Source organism: Vigna umbellata, chromosome 2, assembly GCF_029865625.1.
Source record: "Vigna umbellata cultivar VRB3 chromosome 2, Vumbellata_1.0, whole genome shotgun sequence".
NCBI lineage: Eukaryota > Viridiplantae > Streptophyta > Magnoliopsida > Fabales > Fabaceae > Vigna > Vigna umbellata.
This window is the reverse complement of record NC_142166.1, coordinates 51,600,216-51,622,263: the sequence shown is the minus strand read 5'-3', so window position 1 is coordinate 51,622,263 and position 22,048 is coordinate 51,600,216. Positions and strand designations below refer to the sequence as shown.

At 31.3% G+C, this 22,048-nt stretch overlaps 1 protein-coding gene across 2 annotated transcripts; it reads left to right on the top strand.

The window, feature by feature from the left end:
* The first annotated feature begins 5,765 nt into the window (after positions 1-5,765).
* Positions 5,766-21,093, top strand: LOC124847406 (Patched family protein). Of its 2 annotated transcripts, XM_088107427.1 has the most exons (39): positions 5,790-5,950; positions 6,406-6,485; positions 6,639-6,738; positions 6,955-7,062; positions 7,450-7,566; positions 7,784-7,934; positions 9,007-9,254; positions 9,390-9,584; positions 9,730-9,806; positions 9,875-9,992; positions 10,635-10,718; positions 11,326-11,421; positions 11,493-11,594; positions 11,704-11,772; positions 12,231-12,326; positions 12,410-12,517; positions 12,917-13,030; positions 13,212-13,295; positions 13,446-13,574; positions 14,305-14,503; positions 14,608-14,742; positions 14,943-14,986; positions 15,694-15,777; positions 15,898-15,966; positions 16,052-16,128; positions 16,770-16,839; positions 17,111-17,260; positions 17,689-17,754; positions 17,855-17,999; positions 18,127-18,191; positions 18,276-18,341; positions 18,501-18,594; positions 18,854-18,890; positions 19,034-19,091; positions 19,249-19,359; positions 19,725-19,792; positions 20,130-20,196; positions 20,285-20,353; positions 20,761-21,093. In XM_088107427.1, exons 1-39 carry the CDS (start codon positions 5,906-5,908, stop codon positions 20,845-20,847), a joined length of 3,882 nt encoding a protein of 1,293 aa, XP_087963553.1. In that variant the 5' UTR covers positions 5,790-5,905; the 3' UTR covers positions 20,848-21,093. The 2 variants fall into 2 exon arrangements, 1 of the variants encoding a protein (XP_087963553.1); XR_015784466.1 differs by lacking the exons at positions 19,725-19,792; positions 20,130-20,196; positions 20,285-20,353; positions 20,761-21,093 and having other exon boundaries at positions 5,766-5,950; positions 18,843-18,890; positions 19,249-19,266.
* Positions 21,094-22,048: the final 955 nt, after the last annotated feature.

Here is a 22,048-nt window from a genome sequence, read left to right as displayed (position 1 = left end):
TTAAAAATAAAGTATAGTTACCCATAATTTGATTATAATCAGGGCGATGTAACAATCCACCTTAAAACGTATAAACAAAAATTTAAGGTAAGGAGATAACTTAGTGTATAATTTAGTTATAATTAAGTTGATGTTAATTCAAAGTTCACTTAAAACCTATAAATAAAGATTTGAAGTAAGAAAGTATGTTACCGCTGTTAATAGCTAACTATAAAAAATTAAATTAATTTTATCATCTAAGTGTTTTCTCCATTTATCATCTAAGCAACTGGATATCACTTGAATTTTTTAGATAACATAACACAACCTAAATCATTAATCTCGACCTCATATCCAAAAGTATTTATATGGAAACCTAGTTAATCATTTTATTGGTTTATATACTTTTAAGTAAAATGGAATTATAAATATTTGTTGTAATTAAATTATTCAATAGTTTATTTAAAGATATTGTTCTTTCACAACGTGAACTCTTACTTAAAAAATTATCATATTTAATGTTAGAGGTATCTTAACGAGATTATTTCCAAAAAAATAAAAATAAAAATAGCCATAGAAAGAAAAACAACTATTAGTTTTTTCTTCTAGTACTTAGAGTTTACTATTTCTTTTATCGTTTCCATGAATAAAACGAGAAAAGGTAGGTTCATGCACTAATAGTACAAAGGTTTGCGAGAGTCTTCTTTATTAAAAAATTGAAAAAATAAATGTCCGTTAAAAATAATGAGATTTGTGAATTTATTTTATATAAAAAACATAAAAAGATAACTATTAACCATTTTAAAACTAAAAGTGGATTACAAACATTTCTATATAGAGAATAAAGTAAGTACAATTATTCTAATTAAAATATTTTATTTTAATTTTCTCTATTTTGATATAATTTTTGGTTAATGCATTACTTTAAAATAAAACAAAGGAGCTTTCTTTCAACTCCATAAAAAACATAGATGAAAGTATTAAAATAACCTAAAAAGGGAAATACAAAATGTCTTGTCTTATGTAATTAATGAGGGAAGTTTCTTTTGTGCTATTGGGTAACGTTTTACTGTTGGCATCAATTCAAGACAAGTCTTTTTCCTTCACCTACCAAGCTTCACAAGTTCCAACAATCAACAACATTGAATATACAACACACCAATCCCTTATATTTAATTATACTAATCTAATTAATTATACCGTACCAATTAATTACTAATTAATTACACTGCTTTTATTGGATGTTACTTTCCAACCCTATGCTTCTTAATGAGAGTCCTCCAAACTTATCTTAAAACTTACGAATTTATTTTTACTCCAATCAATGACACTGATTTATACAATATATTACAGTTATACGTAACACATAACTTTAAGCTTTAAACCTTTTAGTTGTTTTTATTTATGTGAATTTTTCCCAGTTTGATCTCATTTTCATTAGAATTTTCAATTGAGTCTTTATAAGTGCTAATTTGAATCAATTAAGTCACTGCCGTTAAATTTAGTTAACGGGATTAAATTTTTGCACAGGTAAAAGATTGATGTGTCAAATTTTTAAGACGTAACATGGTGAGAGTTGAAACGTGGCATGATTTAGGCCTGCGTGAAATTTTGGTAAAATGTAATAATATAATATTAGGATTTCTGAAATGGGATTTAGGGTTCAATCAAATTGAATGAGATTAAAAATCTGAGAAGTGGTTGTAGATCAAACGAAGGGATGAAGATTAAGTGGTTGTAGATCTGAGAAGTGGTTGTTGATCAAATCCACCCTAATTGCATTTCAGCAAATTGGGGAAAATTGTTCCTGCTTCTACGCCGCGAAGTGGAGATGGTGCACTACCGCGACGTGGGTTTGGCTAACTAATGAAGGATTGCTCATCGCTGCTAATGGTTCGACATTGCTACTGGGTCGCACTAAGGAATCTATTTTTGGTTCTTTGCTTTCCTTGTAGGTTTTGAAATCTCTGAAAGAGGAAGAACATGGAAGCGGTGGCGCGATTCTGAGAAGTGGTTTCTTGCAGGGTTTGCGTCACGATCTATGGAGAAGAAGTTCTTGGTGGTTATGACACTTCTGGCTTTTCTGGATCTACAAGTGAAAGTGGCGCGATGTAGGCTAATGCGATTTTGGGTTGTGCGACGGTGATGGAGGAGAAGACTCGCGATTTCAAGGAGAGTGGCAGTTTGTTTTTTTTTTTGCGTTTTCTGGATTTTGGGAATTACAGGTGATAGAAGGAGATTGCACGAGGAGATTTGCGGTGGTGCTCTGGATGCTGTTTGGGTTTTTCTGGGTTGGGTTTTTACTGGGAATACCAGCAAAGTCTAAGTCTATTAGATTCTTCTCAGATATCAATCTCCTTTCTTCTTTTGACAATAAGATTCTCCAACCGCGTGTTCCTTTTCAACTCTAAATTTCCCAGATCCATGAAGTTCTTTTGGTCATCCTCTGTTCATTTAATGACACAAATTTACTTTCATCTTCTTTGCCACCTGTAGCTTCTTCTTCCTCTTCTATGAACCCTAAATCCCATTTCAGAAATTCATATTATTAAAATTTAAAAAGTTGCTAAATTTCATGTTCAACTCTCAGTATGCCACATTTTAAAAAATTAACACATCAATCTTCCACCTGTGCAAAAACTAACTAAATTTAACGGCAAGAGCTCAATTGATTCAAATTAGCACTTATACGAACTCAATTGGGCTAATAAGAAAATGATCAAACTGGGAAAAACCCACATAAATAAGAACAACTAAAGGGTTTAAACCTAACTTTAAATACACTATATTCGGACTCAACTTACAAATCATAATTAATTTCATTCAAATAAAATAAGTAGGTAAATGGTCACTTTTTTTTAATCAAATTAGTGCATAAATTAATGTTTTATTTATGGATGTAATAAATTTATTTGATGTAATATATTAATTTTATAAATTGTTGTAATAAATCTATCACTTTAAATATTAAAATAATTATCAGTTATTTATATGTTATGTGATATTATTTATAAATTTATTCAATTTTAACTTACCGAATATATATATATATATATATATATATATATATATATATATATTTCTTTTTCATTTTCCCGTATGTTTTCTAACATTATATTTATCCACAAATTTAATAGCAAATATGTAAATATTATAATAAATATAAAATATAATAATATATAAAAAAGTTATAATAAAATGTATAAAAAAATATGTTAATCAACTTCATGAATGTTGGTCAATATAATATAAAAGATTAAAGTTTTGTATTTGACTATATGGTTAACTATCAAGAAAAAGACGAGAAAAAATGAAAGAACAATAATATTAACAATGTACGTTTAATATATATCAATACAAAATTAAATATAAACAAAAATATTAAAATAAATACAAAACATCAACTAATTACACAAAAATATTTTTTGAAACGTCAACTAAATTGAATAAGTTCCCTTTAAAAAATAAAATAATTATCATTTCATCTAGCTTTATTTGGTATTTATAATTTTTATTAAATGAAATAAAGTAATTTAGTCCCTGTAATTTAATTAAGGCTATGTAATGTCGTGAACTAGAGTATTTTTCAATGAATTTAACTTAACATGTGCAAAATCATTTCTTAATTTTTAGTTTTTATAATTAAGTTTTAGAATCAAATATATAATTAATTTTTTAAGAACTTATTTGTTGAACTTTTTTGTTGTTGTTTTTTGTTGAACTTGTTTATTTGGGTGAACTTGTTTCTTGTTATTATTGTTGTTTGTTGTTTGTTATTGATACTATAATACACATAATTCATGCTTTGTAAAATACCAAAAATTGAAATTTGTTGTTTTTCTGCTTTGCAGGTAATGTAGAGTTGTAAAAAAATATTACAATTAATTAAAAAAACAAAAAAAAAACGTTTAACATCGAATATTAACAAAATTCGATGTCGATTTCATTAACCTTGAATTTTTTAAATTCGACGTCAATTTAACGTACGTTAACCTTACATTCAACATGAAAAGCAAAAAAATAACGACATCACAACAAATATTATATATACACATTGAAGGTGTATAAGTATTTAACATTATTATTTAATATATATATATATATAATATATATATATATATATATATATATATATATATATATATATATATAATTCATTTGTATATTTAAAATGAATATCATAAAAATCATACAAAAATAATTATGATGGATTAATTAGCAACATGCATTAAATTCAATACTCAAGGTTTTGTTCACTTGAATGAATTTGAGGAAGAGTAATTGAATGGATTTGAGAGGATTTGAAGGTAAATTTTTTTCTTGTTTATTTGAGGTAAATTTGGAAGTAAATTTTTTTAATATGTTACATCAATCAAATTTTACACTAATCGTCACAAATTTTACTTCCAAATCCATTCTTACTTACCTCTAAATTTACTCAAATAAACAACAAAAAAATTTACTTTCAAATCTCCTCCAAATCCATTCAGTTAGTCTCCTCCAAATTCATTCAAGTGAACAAAGCCTAAATAACTTATCTAAAATGGACAAAATGAGTATTAACTATTTTATGCATTATTTCATGCCTTATGAACATAAATGATAAATAAAATTTTTAAAATAATAAATAACGTCATAAATTCATAACAGATACATGTGTGTATGAAATTTATATATAATATTTAAGTAATATTTCAAATAACACAAATATATAATAAATTCTAATGCTGTCAAAATGAGTTGTAATGTGCGAGTCAACTCGGTCCACCATGGGTTTGAGCTGGGTTGAGTTTAAAAAAATGTAATATTTTATGCGGGTTAATTTTCAATTCGGCTTACTAAGTACTCGGCTCACCAAGTTGAATCCGTGGTGAGCCGGATGGTCGGGTTGACTCATCAATCCACCTAATTTAATTTAATTATTTATTATTTTGTGTTTCAATATTATTAATTAATTTTTTTATTATATTGTAAATGAAATAAAAAAGAGATGTTTCAAGAAGAAAAACATTATAGATTTATCTATTCAAGATTCTAATATTATAAATGGACAAGTGATACAAAAATTATTAATATTAAAAACTTATTTGTTCGCCTGTGCTTATTTTTGGATTACGCTTGGATTGTATGATAATTTTTTTATTTTGAATTGTCTTTCAAGTTTAACATCATTTAGAATGAAATTTATTTAGATTTGAATTAAAAAATTTATATTTATTTTTATTTTATAAAAAACTTATAATTAAGGAAGCTTAATTCACCAACCCGTAGTAGATCGGGTCGGATTCGAATATTTTCAATTTGTTTATAAGTGAGCCGAATTGGTTTAGCTCATGACCAACCTGTGGTGGGTCTGGCCGGGTCAAGCCGAATTACTTGTTTTGACCGCTCTAATAAATTCAATAGCCAGCTAACCATTTAATTCTGTGAAAAATATAAATGAGCACATTTAAATCGAGGTGACGATATACTTGTACTTTATTTTTTATTCTATACTTACTTAACACTAATAAAATTGTATTTTTATTTTAAATTATGAAATAATTTTAAAAAATTAAATATAAAATATATTAAAAATAAACTTTTTATTAAGTTCTGTCAGAAAAATTGAGAGAAGTAAATGTATAATTTTGCTTTAAATTGTTTTAGTAACAGTAAACAAATTAGGACAATATTAAATGGCGGGGTTGAGAAAAATCTATAATTCAAACATTAACAGCCCTAGAAATAAGCAGAGTAGGCTACGTCACGCGGGATACACCGAGTCTTGGTCACATATGAGTTGTCTACTCTGTAATCTTATAAATGTGGTTTTTGACTTGCAGTGTGTCACAACCGCAAACGGTTTCAAGCTTACTCACTCTGTCACTGCATTTTAAGCTTTTTTTTCACCAGAGAAGAGCTCTTGGGAGCGACCTACTCCGTTATGGATCTTCGCCTAGGGTTCTTCACCTTATTAGCTCTCTTACAGGCAACTTCTCTCTCCCACTCTCTCACACCTTTTGCATTTTTTCTTCCTTCATTGGTTACGGACCTTCATCAATTGGAATTATGCGCCGAGTTTGTGATGGTTCCCCTGATTCAGTGTATACAATTTGAATTTTGTCTATGTGCCTGTATTTCTTGAATTTCTTTTTATACTATGTGTCGTTGCCGAGAAAATTGAAATAAGGATGAAATAATTGGTTACCAAGAACTTGCTTCAAGATTTCGGAAATGTTGCAGAGTAAGAAGAGAACGCTATGAGTTCTCTGATTCTTCAATGAGATAGGAAGGAAACACGGTTCTTTGTTGATCAACAGCATCGTCTTTTTCATCACGCGGCTCAGACTGTGATCGCTTTACTGACTTGAAGTTGATTTGGAAGTAAGAGAATTAGTACCTGATTTGGTCTGATAGCTAACTTATGTGGTTTTTGTTTTGCAGTTCTTTCTAATTTTATCTTCAGTAGAAGCGGACAATTTGTCCACAAGACTTCTTTTGACATCCAATGCCAACACAGTGGGGTAGTCTTTCTTGACCGTGTCTCTTCAATTCTAAAATCCTGTTTCTTTGTGTATCTACACTACATTACATGAACGTAGTTACAAGACTGAAATTGATTGCTCGTGTTTTTCGATCTGAAAGCGGAAAAAACTTCATTTCCATTTTTTATACAGGGAAAAACATTCCCAGGATTACTGTGCAATGTATGACATTTGTGGAAAGCGCAGTGACGGTAAAGTAGTGAATTGTCCATATGGTTCCCCAGCTTTGAAGGTATTTCTCATTTTATTGTTCATTCATCTGCTCTATATCTTTTTTCTTTTCAAAAGATTTATTTTCTGAAACTCTTTTCATTTAGATTTTTATTCTGTGATATGATATTTGATATTGCACTTTGATTTTCTTTATCTTAAGCATAAAGGTAAAGTTGCATCACATCCTCTAGTTTGAACTTTTAAAGATTTAAATTTGTCTGTCTCTTTTCCCCAGCCAGATGATTTGCTCTCATCCAAGATCCAAAGTTTGTGCCCAACAATTACTGGGAACGTTTGTTGTACAGAAGCTCAGTTTGACACATTAAGGACGCAAGTCCAACAGGTGAATCTTCTATCTTTCTCTCTCTTATTATAGATGCAAGTTCGTCATGGTTCTAAGACTTGAGTTTATCTCACAGTCTCTCACTGTTTTCAAAGATTAATATTTGACTAGTCATAAGCTCAGTTTGACACATTAAGGACGAAAGTCCAACAGGTCAATCTTCTATCTTTCTCTCTATTATTATAGATGCAAGTTCGTCATGGTTCTAAGACTTGAGTTTATCTCACAGTCTCTCACTGTTTTCAAAGATCTTTACGGAATTATGGAAACTAATATTTGACTAGTCATAATTTTCCTTTATACGTGTCTAAATCTTTCTAGTTAATATTGCCACAAAATTTTGAAATTCTGTGCAACATGACTTTAACACATTGTACATTATGGCAGGCCATTCCTTTTCTTGTAGGTTGTCCAGCATGCTTAAGAAACTTTTTGAATCTGTTTTGTGAGCTTACGTGTTCTCCGAACCAGAGTTTATTCATCAATGTAACCTCAGTTAACAATGTAAGATCCTACACATTCCAAGTGCTGTACTTTTGTATGTTCAGTTTTGTTATTTATCATTCTTTTAACCACAAGAAATTTATAAAAGGAGCCTGTTTGATGTTGTTGTTCTTGTATATTACTATTGTCAGTATTTTTGATGCAAATCATAGCCTGCTACCATGTTTCCTTTACAATTCGAATGCTACTAATAGACTTCAATTATTACAACTTACAGGTTGATGGTAATTTGACAGTGGGTGGGATTGATTATTTAATAGCTGATGCTTATGGTGAAGGGTTATATGAATCATGCAAAGAGGTAAAGTTTGGCACTATGAATTCTCGAGCTCTACAGTTCATTGGTGCTGGTGCTCAAAATTTTAAAGGTATTGTACTTTTAAGTCTAACTAAGTATTGTTTCTTCTTACTCATGTCATGTCTATGATTTCAGACCACATTGTTGAATTACAGAAACGGAGAAATATATTATTCCACTCTTCCCATTTCTTTTCATGTTTAAGGTTGTTGCACGTGGATTAAGATATAAATTTGGATGTAAATTTGAACTAAAAACCCTTATTTCATAACATGTGTCTTAATCATTAGTAATAATGAATTAATACTCTAAATTCCTACTTTTCTCTACTAATTCCAATAAGAAATGTGAACTGGTACTAAAATTTCTACTACCTGCCACCATACTTCTTATTTTTATTTACTATAGTATTTCCCACCAAATTGTCTAATTCATGTTTCTCACTATTTTTTCCAAAGTGGTGTAAATAAGTATGGTGTTCTCTATGCATTCCACTTGCTTGTAAACATAGGACAAATAAATTTCAAATAATTCAGAGTTTTTATGTGGAGGATAGTTGAGAAAAATAAGTTAATTTACCTTTGAAATTCTAAAGCATAACAACAAATGGGAAGGAGGGAATATTTCTTCTGAACTTTGAATGATAAAGCCTGAGACTGAAATTGCCTTGCATAATGCTTTTTGTATACTCTGCATGTGTTTTAGCAAAGGTATTATTGCAATACATGTGCAAGACTTCTCCTTAATTATTCTTTTGTCTCTTTGTGTAAACTGGCATGCACTGATGCATTAGAGTTATTGGTTTGTGATTCTTTGTTGCCTTTTGTATCTCTAACATACATGCAATGGTGGAAACAAACTTTTCATCTTGTCGTAGAGTACATTTGTTTTTGTTATTTGTTGAATTTTATTTTCAAGGTTTTTGCAGGATTTTCCTCGTGAACATAATTTGATATGCTCTTATAGCCCTGCCTATGCAAAAAAAAAACTTTTATGACTATCATTACGGTAATTTGACTGACATGTGACACTAGCAGCATAGCAACGTAAATGTTCCTTTTGACAGGGAATTAGTTGTGTAAAGTTATTTTTTAGTTCATTGCTTGAAAGTTTGATTCTTATACTGAGAATACTTTTCCCAGATTGGTTTGCTTTTATTGGTAGAAAAGCAGCCCCTGGTGGTCTTGGTTCACCATACGCAATTACATTCAGGTCAAATGCAACCGAGTCATCTGGCATGAAACCTATGAATGTTTCAACTTATTCATGTGGTGATATTTCTCTTGGCTGTTCTTGTGGTGACTGTCCTTCCTCTTCAGTATGCTCCGTTTCATCTTCAACTACCACCAGTAAGAAGGATTCATGCTCCGTGAAAGTTGGGACTTTAGTGGTAAGCTAGCATATTATAATGATTATGGTATTTACCAGATGTATTTGCTTGTTGTTAATAATGATGAACAAATTGGGGTTTGTGGAGGCTACTGTGTATTATTAACTAACGTGGTTTTACCTTTGGCATTTGTAGGTGAAGTGTGTTGACTTGATTTTGGCAGTCTTGTACATTATACTGATTTGTGTGTTCTTAGGTTGGGGACTGTATCATCGGATAAGAGAAAGAAACCCTACATACAGAACTAAATCAGTGTCTAATGTCATCAGTGATGGTGCCCTGTATACCCGTAACAGGGAGAAGGATGAGAACCTCCCAATGCAGATTCATGTTAGTATGCTACTTTTTAATCTTAGCATATTTGTCTATCATTTCTTTTTTTTCAACTTAAAAGGATAAGTTTTGTTTCTTTTCCTTCCTTATGCATGTTTCTTCAATTCTGACTTTGTTTTAACTGATGTTGATTATAAATAAGATGATGGAAGATGCTCGAGAAAACAGACATGAAGTTCGGCTCTCTGCTGTGCAGGGATATATGACAAATTTTTACAGGTTAGTGTCTATGCTTCAACATATATCATCTGAAGTAGAATGTCATCTGACCTCACTTTTGCAAATAGGAAATATGGATCATACGTAGCTAGACATCCGATTGTGGTGTTGGCTTCATCTATCGCTATTGTTCTTCTCCTTTGTGTTGGTCTAATCAAGTTCAAGGTTGAGACACGACCTGAGAAGGTAAATATCATGTAGTTGCTACACTTTTTGTTTAAAATGCTGTCTCAATTTGTTATGTCTGTACAAGCTTTTCCTGTTAGATTTTGTTAAATTATACAAGTGCAATTGATTTCCATATTTAGTCAATGAATTTTTTCACCTCACTTCTGAAGCTTTTAAGCAACTAGCTGTCTGGTTAAAAAATGTACTGTTTTTTTATTTATTGATTTTCAGTGCTCTTTTTATATATGCAGCACAAGTCTTTTGCTGGTCTTTTTTTTTCTTTTTGGCTCCATTCACTTGAGTTTTTTCCACTTTCATATAATAGAGGAAAGTTTTTGGTTGAAATTTTTTCTAATAAGAGTATCAAGAAATCTAATGTCTGATTGTAATTTTTAATTCAAAATGGGAATTGGGGGGAGGGGGTCATTGAAGATTTGTTTTGCTACAGCATGAAGATGAAAAATGAACAATTAAAATTTGGAAATTTAATGTAATAAACAAACACGTATAGGCTGGGAAGAGGTAGCTTTAACATACTGTTATCATGTGTTATGGTTTACTATCAGGACTACTTGATATCTGAATAATATTTTCTTTTATCTTGATATATGTTTCTCTAAATTACTCGGATTTGGAAAAATAACTTCCTACACTTCTTAGCTCTGGGTAGGACCTGGAAGCAAAGCAGCACAAGAGAAGGAGTTTTTTGACAGTCATCTTGCTCCATTTTACAGAATTGAACAGGTTCTTGTTTTGATCCTCTTTACTTCATCAGTACAATATGCAACAACTCCTCCAAGTGAATTGTTTGCTAATTTTATTTTATAGTCACTTATTTTTTTTCTCTTATGGAAAAAAGATGTATTTGGCTTTAAGATTCCTTATATGCATCTTCAGAGTTTGTTTATCAGTACAATATGCAACAACTCCACCCTGTGAAAGTTTTGCTAATTTTATTTTGTTCAGTTACTTCTTTGCTTCACTCATGAAAAAAAATGTGTATTTCTTATTTATTTTTCTTTCAACTTACATGCATTTCCAGTGAATAACATGTACTGAAAGATAAACTTGTAAGGAACAAAAACTCATTTTTCTCTATTAAAGCTTTACCCTACATGCATTTTTATCAAAAAGGGCATGAGGTGATGAAAATGTATAATAGTATAATTGTAATTCGCTCTTAAGAGGTTTGTCAGTTTTCCTTTCATATCTTAATGTTGATATCGATTTTGTTTTCCCAATACTAAGTCAACACTAGTCTTCATTTTGCAACACGAGGCAATTTGAAATAATATTCAGGCTAGACTTTTGCTAATTATCTTAATAAATGACAGCCATTTTTTGTTTACAGCTCATACTGGCAACAGTTCCAGATAATGTAAATAGTACATCACCAAGAATTGTGTCAGAGAACAACATTAAGTTTCTGTTTGAAATACAGAAAAAGGTGTGGGTTACATCTTATAGTACTACTGAAGTATTTTGATCATTATGTTGCATTGAGGGCTTTGCTTTCAGGTTGATGCAATTCGTGCTAATTATTCTGGTTCGATGGTATCTCTGCAAGACATCTGTATGAAGCCACTAGACAAAGATTGTGCCACTCAAAGTGTCCTGCAGGTATAGTTATTGATTTGTAGCCACAAAACTATAATGTTTCTTCATATTTGTTGTAATGAATTTGCATTTTAAAAATTATTAATAGCAATTTTCCCCTTTCGATTAACAGTACTTCAAAATGGATCCCAAAAATTTTGATGATTACGGGGGAGTTGAGCATCTCAATTACTGTTTCGAGGTACCAAATGTTAACTTTACATCTTCAAGTGGATTGTAGTTTTAGTTATTCTTAATTCTACTGTTGTTTTACATATTCTTCACTTTACAATATGCTTTAATTTCTTGCATAGAGTAATTAGAGATGTAGAACCATGAGAAATAATTGGAATACCTTCTTGGTGTGCATTCTACTAAATTTTAAATTTAATATCACGCAAGTCAGTAGCTGATAAACTCGTTGATGTGGATTTGACTGGCTGCACTTTAGATGATGCAAGTATATTTATACAATTGATTAGAATAGTAATGGTTGAAATTATGATATCGCAAACATCAAAATTATTAAATCTCAATCCTAGATTTTCTACACAATGATTATAACTGCACTGTTATCTAAAATGCACTTCCTTATTTTAGAGGAGTCAATAATGTAATTTCAAAATGACCTAATTATTTTCTAATGTTGTGGTCGTTCAGCATTATTCCTCAGCAGACCAATGTATGAGTGCATTTAAAGCTCCTCTTGATCCAAGCACTGTATTAGGAGGATTTTCTGGAAATGATTATTCAGGGGTACTCTCTCTTTCCTTCTATATTGTGAATGATTGGGATTCTGTTGAACATATGATAACTACAATGTGATTTATTCAAGACAGGCATCTGCATTCATTGTAACTTATCCAGTAAATAATGCTGTTGATAAAGAAGGTAATGGAACAAGAAAGGCAGTTGCTTGGGAGAAGACCTTTGTTCAGCTGGTGAAGGTTAGTATCCTGTATATGGACTGCAGTTAGGCACCATTAGTCCCACCTTGCTAGTCAACAATCAACTGTATATTTTAAAGCTTTGGTTGCCAATTTGGTTGAGCAGAAATAACTGCTTTAGGTTGCTGCAATTTCATCCATTCCTAGGAAATACTTTATACGGGTATGATTCCTGATGAGTATTAGTGTTCACATTTGTATTTTAATTTACACATTCCATAACTGGGTCCAAGGTCTTCCTTTGTGGAAAGTACAAAGGTGCATTAAATGTTTTAGTTATATGTTTGTTTGTCCTTTGTGATGTTATATGGTCATGTATAATGGAATCAGGCCATTACAATTTCTAGCACTAATTCTAGTTTTCCTGATTTCCTGCATCTATGGTGTCCTTTATGATAGGATGAACTGTTACCAATGGTACAATCGAGAAATTTGACGCTAGCTTTTTCATCTGAAAGCTCTGTTGAAGAAGAGTTGAAAAGAGAAAGTACTGCAGACGCTATTACTATATTGGTAATATTATGCTTTCTATTGTTGACACATGCTTGTCCTTAGTACTTTAATTTTTCTTTTGCGTGAGGCATGATTATGGATTTATCTCAACAAGTTCTATGTCATGTATTTCCAAAATTAAAATTTTCTTTTTGTAGGTGTAATTTGTTTAATTCTTCTGTTGTACCTTATTTTATTGCAGGTTAGCTATCTTGTGATGTTTGCTTATATATCTCTTACTCTAGGGGATACACTGCAGCCTTCATTTTTCTATATTTCTTCAAAGGTGCTGTCTCAACCACAATATCAAGCCACCTTTCCTCCACTTCAATTTTTTTTTTTTTCTGTATCTTTCCTCCTCCCTAATCCTTCATTAGTATTTACTTATGGAAATCATTTCTGATTTTAATCTCTATTGAATAATTTTGGATTACAGGTACTACTTGGCCTTTCTGGAGTCATTCTTGTTTTGTTGTCTGTCCTTGGGTCGGTTGGATTGTTTAGTGTGCTTGGTGTAAAATCTACTCTGATCATCATGGAAGTTATCCCTTTTCTTGTCCTAGCTGTAAGTTTTGTTTAGCTTAAAAATTATAAAATGATGGCTATTAATGAAACATATATTTATAATTATTTTTTAGTTTATGGTATTTGTGTTGGTGGTAATGATTATCATCATTTTCGTGAAATTAGTGTTTATTTGCTCAAAATTAGATCTGTTTGATTCACCAGGATATGATGTTTTACATGACTCATTGTGTCATTTGATTTTCATTAGCAAAAGCCTATAGAGTATTTTCCTTGATTAATTGCTGTAAACTTTCACTATTTTGGTAAGTTTACGCAAGTTTCATGATGTTGAAAGGAATTTCTCATTTGTATAAGGAGTAGAAATGAGGAATCAAGTTAAAAGTAGTGAGGCTTCCTTAATGTTTAGAGACAAAGAATGTGAAGTAAAGTGCGCATTGTTGGTTTTGGAACATGATACAAAACAACAATATAGAATGCTACCAAAAATTATCTTTAGTTTTGCTCTAGCCAGATAAACAACATCAATGAAACTGGGACTTTTCTTCAAATTATTGTTTTCCTGGCTATATTCCAATGTGTCATTTGATTGGCTACAGTGCATTTCTGTCATCATTAAACTTCTTATAGAAATGAGTTTGTGTACTACCAGAACAACAGTATATTACCCAGTGACTGGTTCTGTAAAATCTGTATATTATATTACAATTTACCAACTTATTTTTTTTTACCGTTCTTCACTTCCTGTTTTTCTTTTTGAATCTTCTTAGGTTGGGGTGGATAATATGTGTATACTAGTTCATGCGGTAAAAAGACAACGACTGGAGTTGCCCTTAGAAGAACGATTAAGCAATGCACTTGTTGAAGTTGGACCATCAATAACCTTGGCCAGTGTTTCAGAGGTTTTAGCATTTGCAGTTGGGAGTTTTATTTCCATGCCTGCAATCCGTGTGTTTTCCATGTTTGCTGGTAAGTTTTTATCCTCTTGGAAATTTATACCTTTGCTTCTGTCACAGTTTTTTGTTTAGTGTCTAATGCTAATCCTTAGCTTTCCTTCTCACTTTCATTCACAGCATTGGCTGTTCTTTTGGACTTTCTCCTGCAAGTTACTGCTTTTGTTGCTTTGATTGTTCTTGACTCTTTGCGGGCGGAGGATAAGAGGGTTGACTGTTTTCCATGCATAAAAGTACGTGCGGACCCTGATATAGGTATGACTACATTTTAATCTAAGATGAAACTTCTATGTTTATCATTGCATATTTTTATTTTATTTTTTCATTTTCATCGTAAGCTTTCCCTCTTTCCTGTTCGATAACTATATCTTTGGATTAACAATATGGTATTTTACTTTTCAAAATTGGATGTTTCGGTCACTTTCACTGAAGTTCACGTATTTATAACTTCTCAGGTATTGGACAAAGAAAACCTGGCTTATTGGCTCGATATATGAAGGTAATTATCATTATCTATGTCAGCAGTAATGTTTGGTGATACTTGTGAAAGCATATAGGATTTACTTTCAACCTAGATATAATAATAAATTGTACACTCAGATTAAGAGATTAATTGTTATGCTACATCCTTACTTGGGATTCAAATTTGATTGCTATACATATTATTATGTTGAATTAATCTTTCAGTCCTTGAACTGTTTAAATATTTTTAAATAGGTTCCTATACCTTAATAGTTTGTAATTCGGTCTCCTGAACTTATAATTCATTTTCAATGGGGTCTGTAGCTAACTTTCTGTTAAGGTTTTTTGTAATTAGAAGGACCTGATTGAAATTTCTCAAATAGTTTGAGAACTTGATATTGAAACTTGTGACTTGCTTAAACTATTTGAGAATTTTTAGTTAGGTCTTTGTACTTGATGAAACCCTGGCTACCAACTAGGAACCTGATTTGGAATGTTTTATATGTATGAGGATCTAAATTAAAATATTAAATATAAAATGATTAAAAATATAAGGACCTATTTAAAAACTTCTGAACAGTTTAGGAACTAATATTTTTGGTAATCTTCTAGTAATGAAGACTGAATCTTTTGTCCAAATTTTGAGTTTTTTTAGTCATTTTTAATGTTTTTACACGTCTTTTGAATTCAGTGACAATTAGTTATACTTAGCTTCTTATCCTTCCTGTACATTTTCCCTTTCAGGAGGTTCATGCTCCCATTCTGAGTATATGGGGTGTAAAAATAGTTGTCATAGCTGTTTTTGTGGGATTTGCATTTGCTAGCATTGTAAGTATTTGTACATGTTTCTGCTACAGTTTTCGAAAGTAGTTAAACTATACATTTGTGCTTCTAATGCAATCCTTTCCTTATTCTGCTCTTTTTATTTTATCTATCTGAACTACAAAGGCATTGAGCACTAGAGTTGAACCTGGTTTAGAGCAAGAGATTGTTCTTCCTCGAGATTCGTATCTTCAGGTTTAAAGTTTGGCTCAGACTTTATGTTTCCTTTGAAATTTTATCTACGTGCATGTGTTCAAATAGTATGTTTATCTTTCTGCAGGGTTATTTTAGTAATGTTTCAGAATATCTCAGAATTGGACCTCCTGTGTATTTTGTTGTGAAAAACTATAATTACAGGTAATTTGGACCTATTGTGTCTTGTTCTCCATCCACGGTTGTGTATAGAGAAAATTAGTATTTGCAGAGTTTGTTAATTTGCTGGGAGGCAAGTGGTAGGAATATTAATGCATGGTTATTTTGTGTGTATTACACCCAATTTTATGTTTATTTTTAGTTGTACTACTAATATTGATAACTGCCAGTCTTGGTCCAAACTTACGAATGAATTAATTTCTTAAATCATGATATAATGTAATTTTGTGCTTTCAACTTCTGCAATTAGTCACAGTATATAGTATTTGTCATCTTTTAATCTATTGTTTAATGCTATATTTTTGTAATATTTCTTTCTTGCTTGTAGGCTTTATACCCGAATAATAAAACAAACTAATATTACCATAACATGAATCAAAGAAAATTGTGTTTTTCTAAATTCATCTTCCTTGGATACGAGGTGGTATGGGTCACAAGTTGTTTTCTCCGACAATGGTTTTATGAAGTTTTGAATTCTTTACTCCATCTTCAATAGAGATATGCTATTAGTGTTTGAACAGCTTAAGTTGAATATACCACTGGATGAGGAATGTAGATGCCTAACCTTGGTTAAGTATTTTTAATGATAAGGATGATTTGTTCTAATACTATTTTCCTCACCTCAGCTCAGAATCTCCACAAACAAACCAGCTTTGCTCCATTAGCCGATGCAATTCAGACTCTCTTTTAAATGAGGTATGGCTTATGTGACTCTGATCATTCTGCATATTTGGCTTATTTGCTCCATATGTGTGAGAGTGTTTATGTAACCATTCTTTTGGTTATTAGACATTTGTTATTACAAATCCATCATTTCTTAATTAGGCCTTTAGGAGTTCTTTTTGCCTGGATTGAGTGCCTAGGCCATGCTATCCATCTACTTGTGTGCTAAAGTAATTGTTCATCTTTTCCTAGATGTGATAACTTGGATACTCCCTTTAATGGATGACATCTCTTTACCTTGTAGATTGCTAAAGCGGCCCTAGTACCAGACACAAGTTATATTGCCAAGCCAGCTGCCTCATGGCTTGATGATTTTCTAGTCTGGGTATCTCCAGAAGCATTTGGGTGCTGCAGGAAGTTTACAAATGGGAGTTATTGCCCTCCTGATGATCAGGTCAGGTGCATATGATAGTAAGCTATTAATGTGTAAAATCTTATTCTGTTATAATACATATTTCCTTTTACTTTTTGATAGAATTACTATGAAAATGTTCACGATGAATTAATAGATAACTTGCCTTGATAAGAGGGAATGTACTCAATAGTGCATGAAGATTAATGATCATAGCTTGGAGTTTACCAATTTACTTAATGTGTTAGAGTTGTATAATCTAAGATTTTCAGTTTTGTTACTTTATTAGTTGTATAATCTAAGAATATTTTTAAATGAAAAATTGATATTTTCAAAGAAATGGTGCTAGGTTTAAAATTCTGTACAAAAGATTGAGAGAAAAGATGTAGATGGTGGATAACATTTTTCTAAAGCAGTCAAAGAATACAATAACTTAATTTTAGCTGAAAGATTTTTTGTTTTCTTTCTAGCCTCCTTGCTGTGCTCCTGGGGACAGCTCCTGTGTTTCAGTAGGAACATGTAAAGATTGCACAACGGTAATTGAACAAGTTTTTTCAACCTCTTTATTTTATTTATTGTTTGAATACTTTATTTTTTCTTTTGAGACCTTACTCCAGCACTTTATAAACTGTGCAGTGTTTCCGTCACTCAGATCTCCAGAATGATCGTCCATCTACAACTCAATTTAGGGAGAAACTGCCATGGTTCCTTAGTTCTCTGCCATCTGCTGATTGTGCAAAAGGGGGTCACGGGGCATACACCAGCAGTGTTGAACTGAAAGGTTCATTGATTTAAATAAACTTTATTCACTTTATGTCTAGTTCAAATTCTGTTCTGTAAGTCCTGAAGTCTGAATCAGTTTAACGTGTAATATGGCATGAATTATTTGATTGTGTTTTGGTTCTCAGGCTACAACAATAGCATTATTCCCGCCTCATCATTTCGTACATATCATACCCCACTTAACAAGCAGGTTGTATTTCTATGTTACTTCTTCTATAATTAGTTATTCTTATTTGTATCAAAGACTCCATGTTTAACTGTAAATATGTTTTAGATTGACTACGTTAATTCTATGAGGGCTGCTCGAGAGTTCAGTGCAAGAGTTTCTGATTCTTTAAAGGTAATGTAATCAGTTCACCCTCTGAATAAAATATTTTTGGCCATTTGCATAATGTAGAAATAGAAGGTATTCAATTAGATTGAACTTATGTTTCAAGTGGCAGATTTAGATCTTAACCTCATTTTCTATATCCAACCTAACATTCCTTTTCTGATGCAGATTGAGATCTTTCCATATTCAGTGTTTTATATGTTTTTTGAGCAATACCTTCATATATGGAAGACTGCACTGATCAACCTTGCTATAGCTATTGGTTAGTGTTGAGACTTGAGTGGTTTTCTGAAAGTGGTTTGATGAGAATTCTATGCAAATATATTATTGTGCATTGTCGTTGTTGTACGTTGTTACTTTCACGGAAATTTTTTTGTGTTGAGGGTATATCTTATGCAACTTTTTTAGAAGAATTAGATTATATAATCATGTATTTAATGAATACAGAGTGTAATTTATTTATTATGTATGTTGGTATTTAGCCTCTAAAACATTATCTTAATCATTCAGTGATGTAACAGGTGCAGTTTTTATCGTGTGCTTGGTTATCACGGGCAGGTGAGCATGAATTTATTTTAGCAAATGGTTTAAGATGTTTTTTACTTCTAACTCCTGAATTAGATAGAGGTACCAACGAGTTATTATTTGATGAATTAATCAAATATTGGTCTGATCCTCTTTTGCATTAAACTTTCATGCAGTTTATGGAGTTCATCAATAATTTTGTTGGTCTTGGCAATGGTTGTTGTTGATCTTATGGTATTTTACCTTTGTTTTAACTGTTATTTTATTTTTCACTTTCTTGCTAATTGACTAGTGACAGTTATTTTTTCATTCCGACATTTATGTTGGTGCTTGATATCTAGAATTTGAATCACCTAAGTTATTTTTTTAATTACAAGATTTTTCTTTGTAGGGAGTGATGACCATTCTGAATATCCAGTTGAATGCTCTCTCGGTGGTCAACCTTGTTATGTCAGTGGGCATTGCTGTTGAGTTTTGTGTGCATATGACTCATTCTTTCAGTGTTAGTATTACTCAGCTTTTACACAGCACGCATGATGCACCTCTACCTAAGTCATCATCTAAAAGTTTAAATCTAACATTTCTTCCCTTGATTTCAGTAGATTCAGTGAGATATAATTTTGTAACTCAACATCATTCCCTGTTTTCCATATATTTCTGCCTCATGCTGTTGAGTCTTCCCTTAAAACTTGATCTCATAATTGTGGGCGGTAGATGGATAAAAATGCTTATATGACTACTGTAATTTTCTAAGTAATAATAGGATTAGTTAAAAGCTTTGAATTCTGTAATAGTGAGCTATATATTATCATGTTTTCTATGAACTAGTTTTTATCAATTCCACATGACCAAATCTTGTCCTTACAGGTAGCAAGTGGAGACAGAGATCAACGTGCTAAGGAAGCTTTGAGTACAATGGGCGCTTCAGTGTTCAGGTGATTTTTTGCTAGGTTTTTTTTTTAATCTTCAGTTGCTTGAATTGCACACATGCATGCGTACAATGAAGAAGTCATTCTTCCCTCTCTGTCCTTATAGTGAAGGAAATAAATCAAATAGTCAACATATTCTTTAGTTTAGACTTATGAATGTCAGTGGTCCTTTTTACAAAATCATGCATAGTTTATTCCTTCTAGTTTGCTTCTCAATGTATTTGCGAACACCTATTTCACTGCGATTGTGCTGCATCAGCACTTGCATCCCATGTTTTTGTCTTAAAATCGTGTGCTGTATTTTTTTTTTCGGCATAAGATTTTCTTCTTCATGCGATTGCAGTGGCATCACATTAACAAAGCTGGTTGGAGTTATTGTTCTTTGCTTCTCAAGAACAGAAGTATTTGTGGTATTATGAATTTAAGGCCTTACTGTTATATTTTCTACTACTTTTTGTGCATGTTATATTTGCTATAACTAACCTTTTCATTTTGCAGATTTATTACTTTCGGATGTACTTGTCGTTAGTGCTTCTTGGTTTCTTGCACGGACTTGTCTTTTTACCGGTCAGTGATGTATTCTTGATTCGTCCTTTTCAATTATTGTCTTCTCAATTTATGGTGTTTAGAGCTTTCAATTTAGCTTAGCTCAAAGGATTTGGTTCTAACCACATGTGTTGAAACGGTAGGAATAAACTTAAATTTAGGAGTCATCAAATAATTATTAAGAGTAAGGAAATTACTTTGTTATGTTTTACAATTATTATAGTGTCTTATTTGAAATAATTGGAAACATTATGGTTAGTAGATGAAAGGCCTATTGTTAGTCCTATAAATTGAAAGGCTCATGAGAAATGAAAATACATTAGAAGCATATTCAGAAATACCTAAGTGAGTGTCATTTTCTAATAAATTGGCATCAGAGTTGAGAGAATACATTATGTTTTTATGCCTTTCTTCTCCTTCTGGTGCAGGTGGTATTAAGCATCTTTGGTCCACCTTCAAGATGTTCTATCACTGAGCAAGGGGAAAATCGTTCATCAACATCTTCACGGCAGTAAACTTACAGGCATTCAACGATGGGTTGCCCGCTAGCAATGCAGAAGCATCTGTAAAGTACAGAATTTTATAGGCCAAACAGAAGATAGGAAATACAGCAATTTTGACATATCCCCCTAACTTGTTTATCATTATTACTCTTTGTACCTATATAATAATATCCTGTATGTAATGTAATGTGAAAGTTTGTGAAAAAACAAATTAAAATGTTAATTTAATATATAGGTCTTAGTTTTATTTACTTTTCAGTTGACTGTCTATACATGTATCTTTTTGTTAGAAGTGTTTTTAGTTTAATTTTTTTGAATTAAATCCTTGCAGTTCTAAGTTTTTAACATTAAAACAAACTTCTGATTAAGAGATCACTTGACTTCAAAAAATATATGAACAAATCTGAGTGACATTTATCATTATATATATTAAGTGCTTTTTCTCTCACTTCTTATTTGGCATGTCTATTATATTAAGGATTCATTAGAAATCTCATCATTCAAAATTAATTTCTTATTTTTATTACAATAATTCAACTTGAAGTCTTACAATAAGGATTTTATGAGTTTGTCTTACACTTCAAGTTTATATAAACAGTTAAACAGTGTTTTTTTTGAAAGAAAGAAAGAAAATAAAAAAATTATGAAATATGATTACCAAGTTTGATATTAAGAATTTTTTTGGAAACAGCAAGATCGTGCTGAGTTAACAAAGGATGAGGCAAACATGATATTTCATTTATCGTAGAAGGAGGTGATTGATATCATAACAAAGTCGGAAGCACCATGGGAAAGTCACAAAGATAATACTATTGGAAAAATATGAATAAAACTCAAGTTACAAATATTTGGTGCATTAAGTTTGGCTGAAGTAATAGTTATACTCATCCAATATTATGATTTTACAACTGAATTTCTCACGGTAAAAATCACATAAATTAAGTATATTACTTTTTCACTCATACATACTTTTCATAAACAGATATTACATGTTTTTTTTTTCATTATTTTTATCTTGTTCCAAATGGGCCTCTGACGCAAGAAAATATGAGTAGACTTAATCGCTAATACATTAATAAAAAAAAGAAAACAATTTTTAGATAAGACAACAGTTGTACGTAGTCACCAACTACGAATTTGTAGGTGATGTATGCATTCATAAATAAAAAGTGAATAACTATTTAAAGTATAAGTAACATTTGCACCTCACCTT

Excerpts from the sequence above, each read along its gene's own strand:
- LOC124847406 (XM_088107427.1), top strand. The coding sequence starts at position 5,906 with ATGGATCTTCGCCTAGGGTTCTTCACCTTATTAGCTCTCTTACAG. Across the intron at positions 11,773-12,230 it reads ATCTCAATTACTGTTTCGAG|CATTATTCCTCAGCAGACCA; the intron begins GTACCAAATGTT and ends GTGGTCGTTCAG. Across the intron at positions 15,778-15,897 it reads GATTTGCATTTGCTAGCATT|GCATTGAGCACTAGAGTTGA; the intron begins GTAAGTATTTGT and ends TGAACTACAAAG.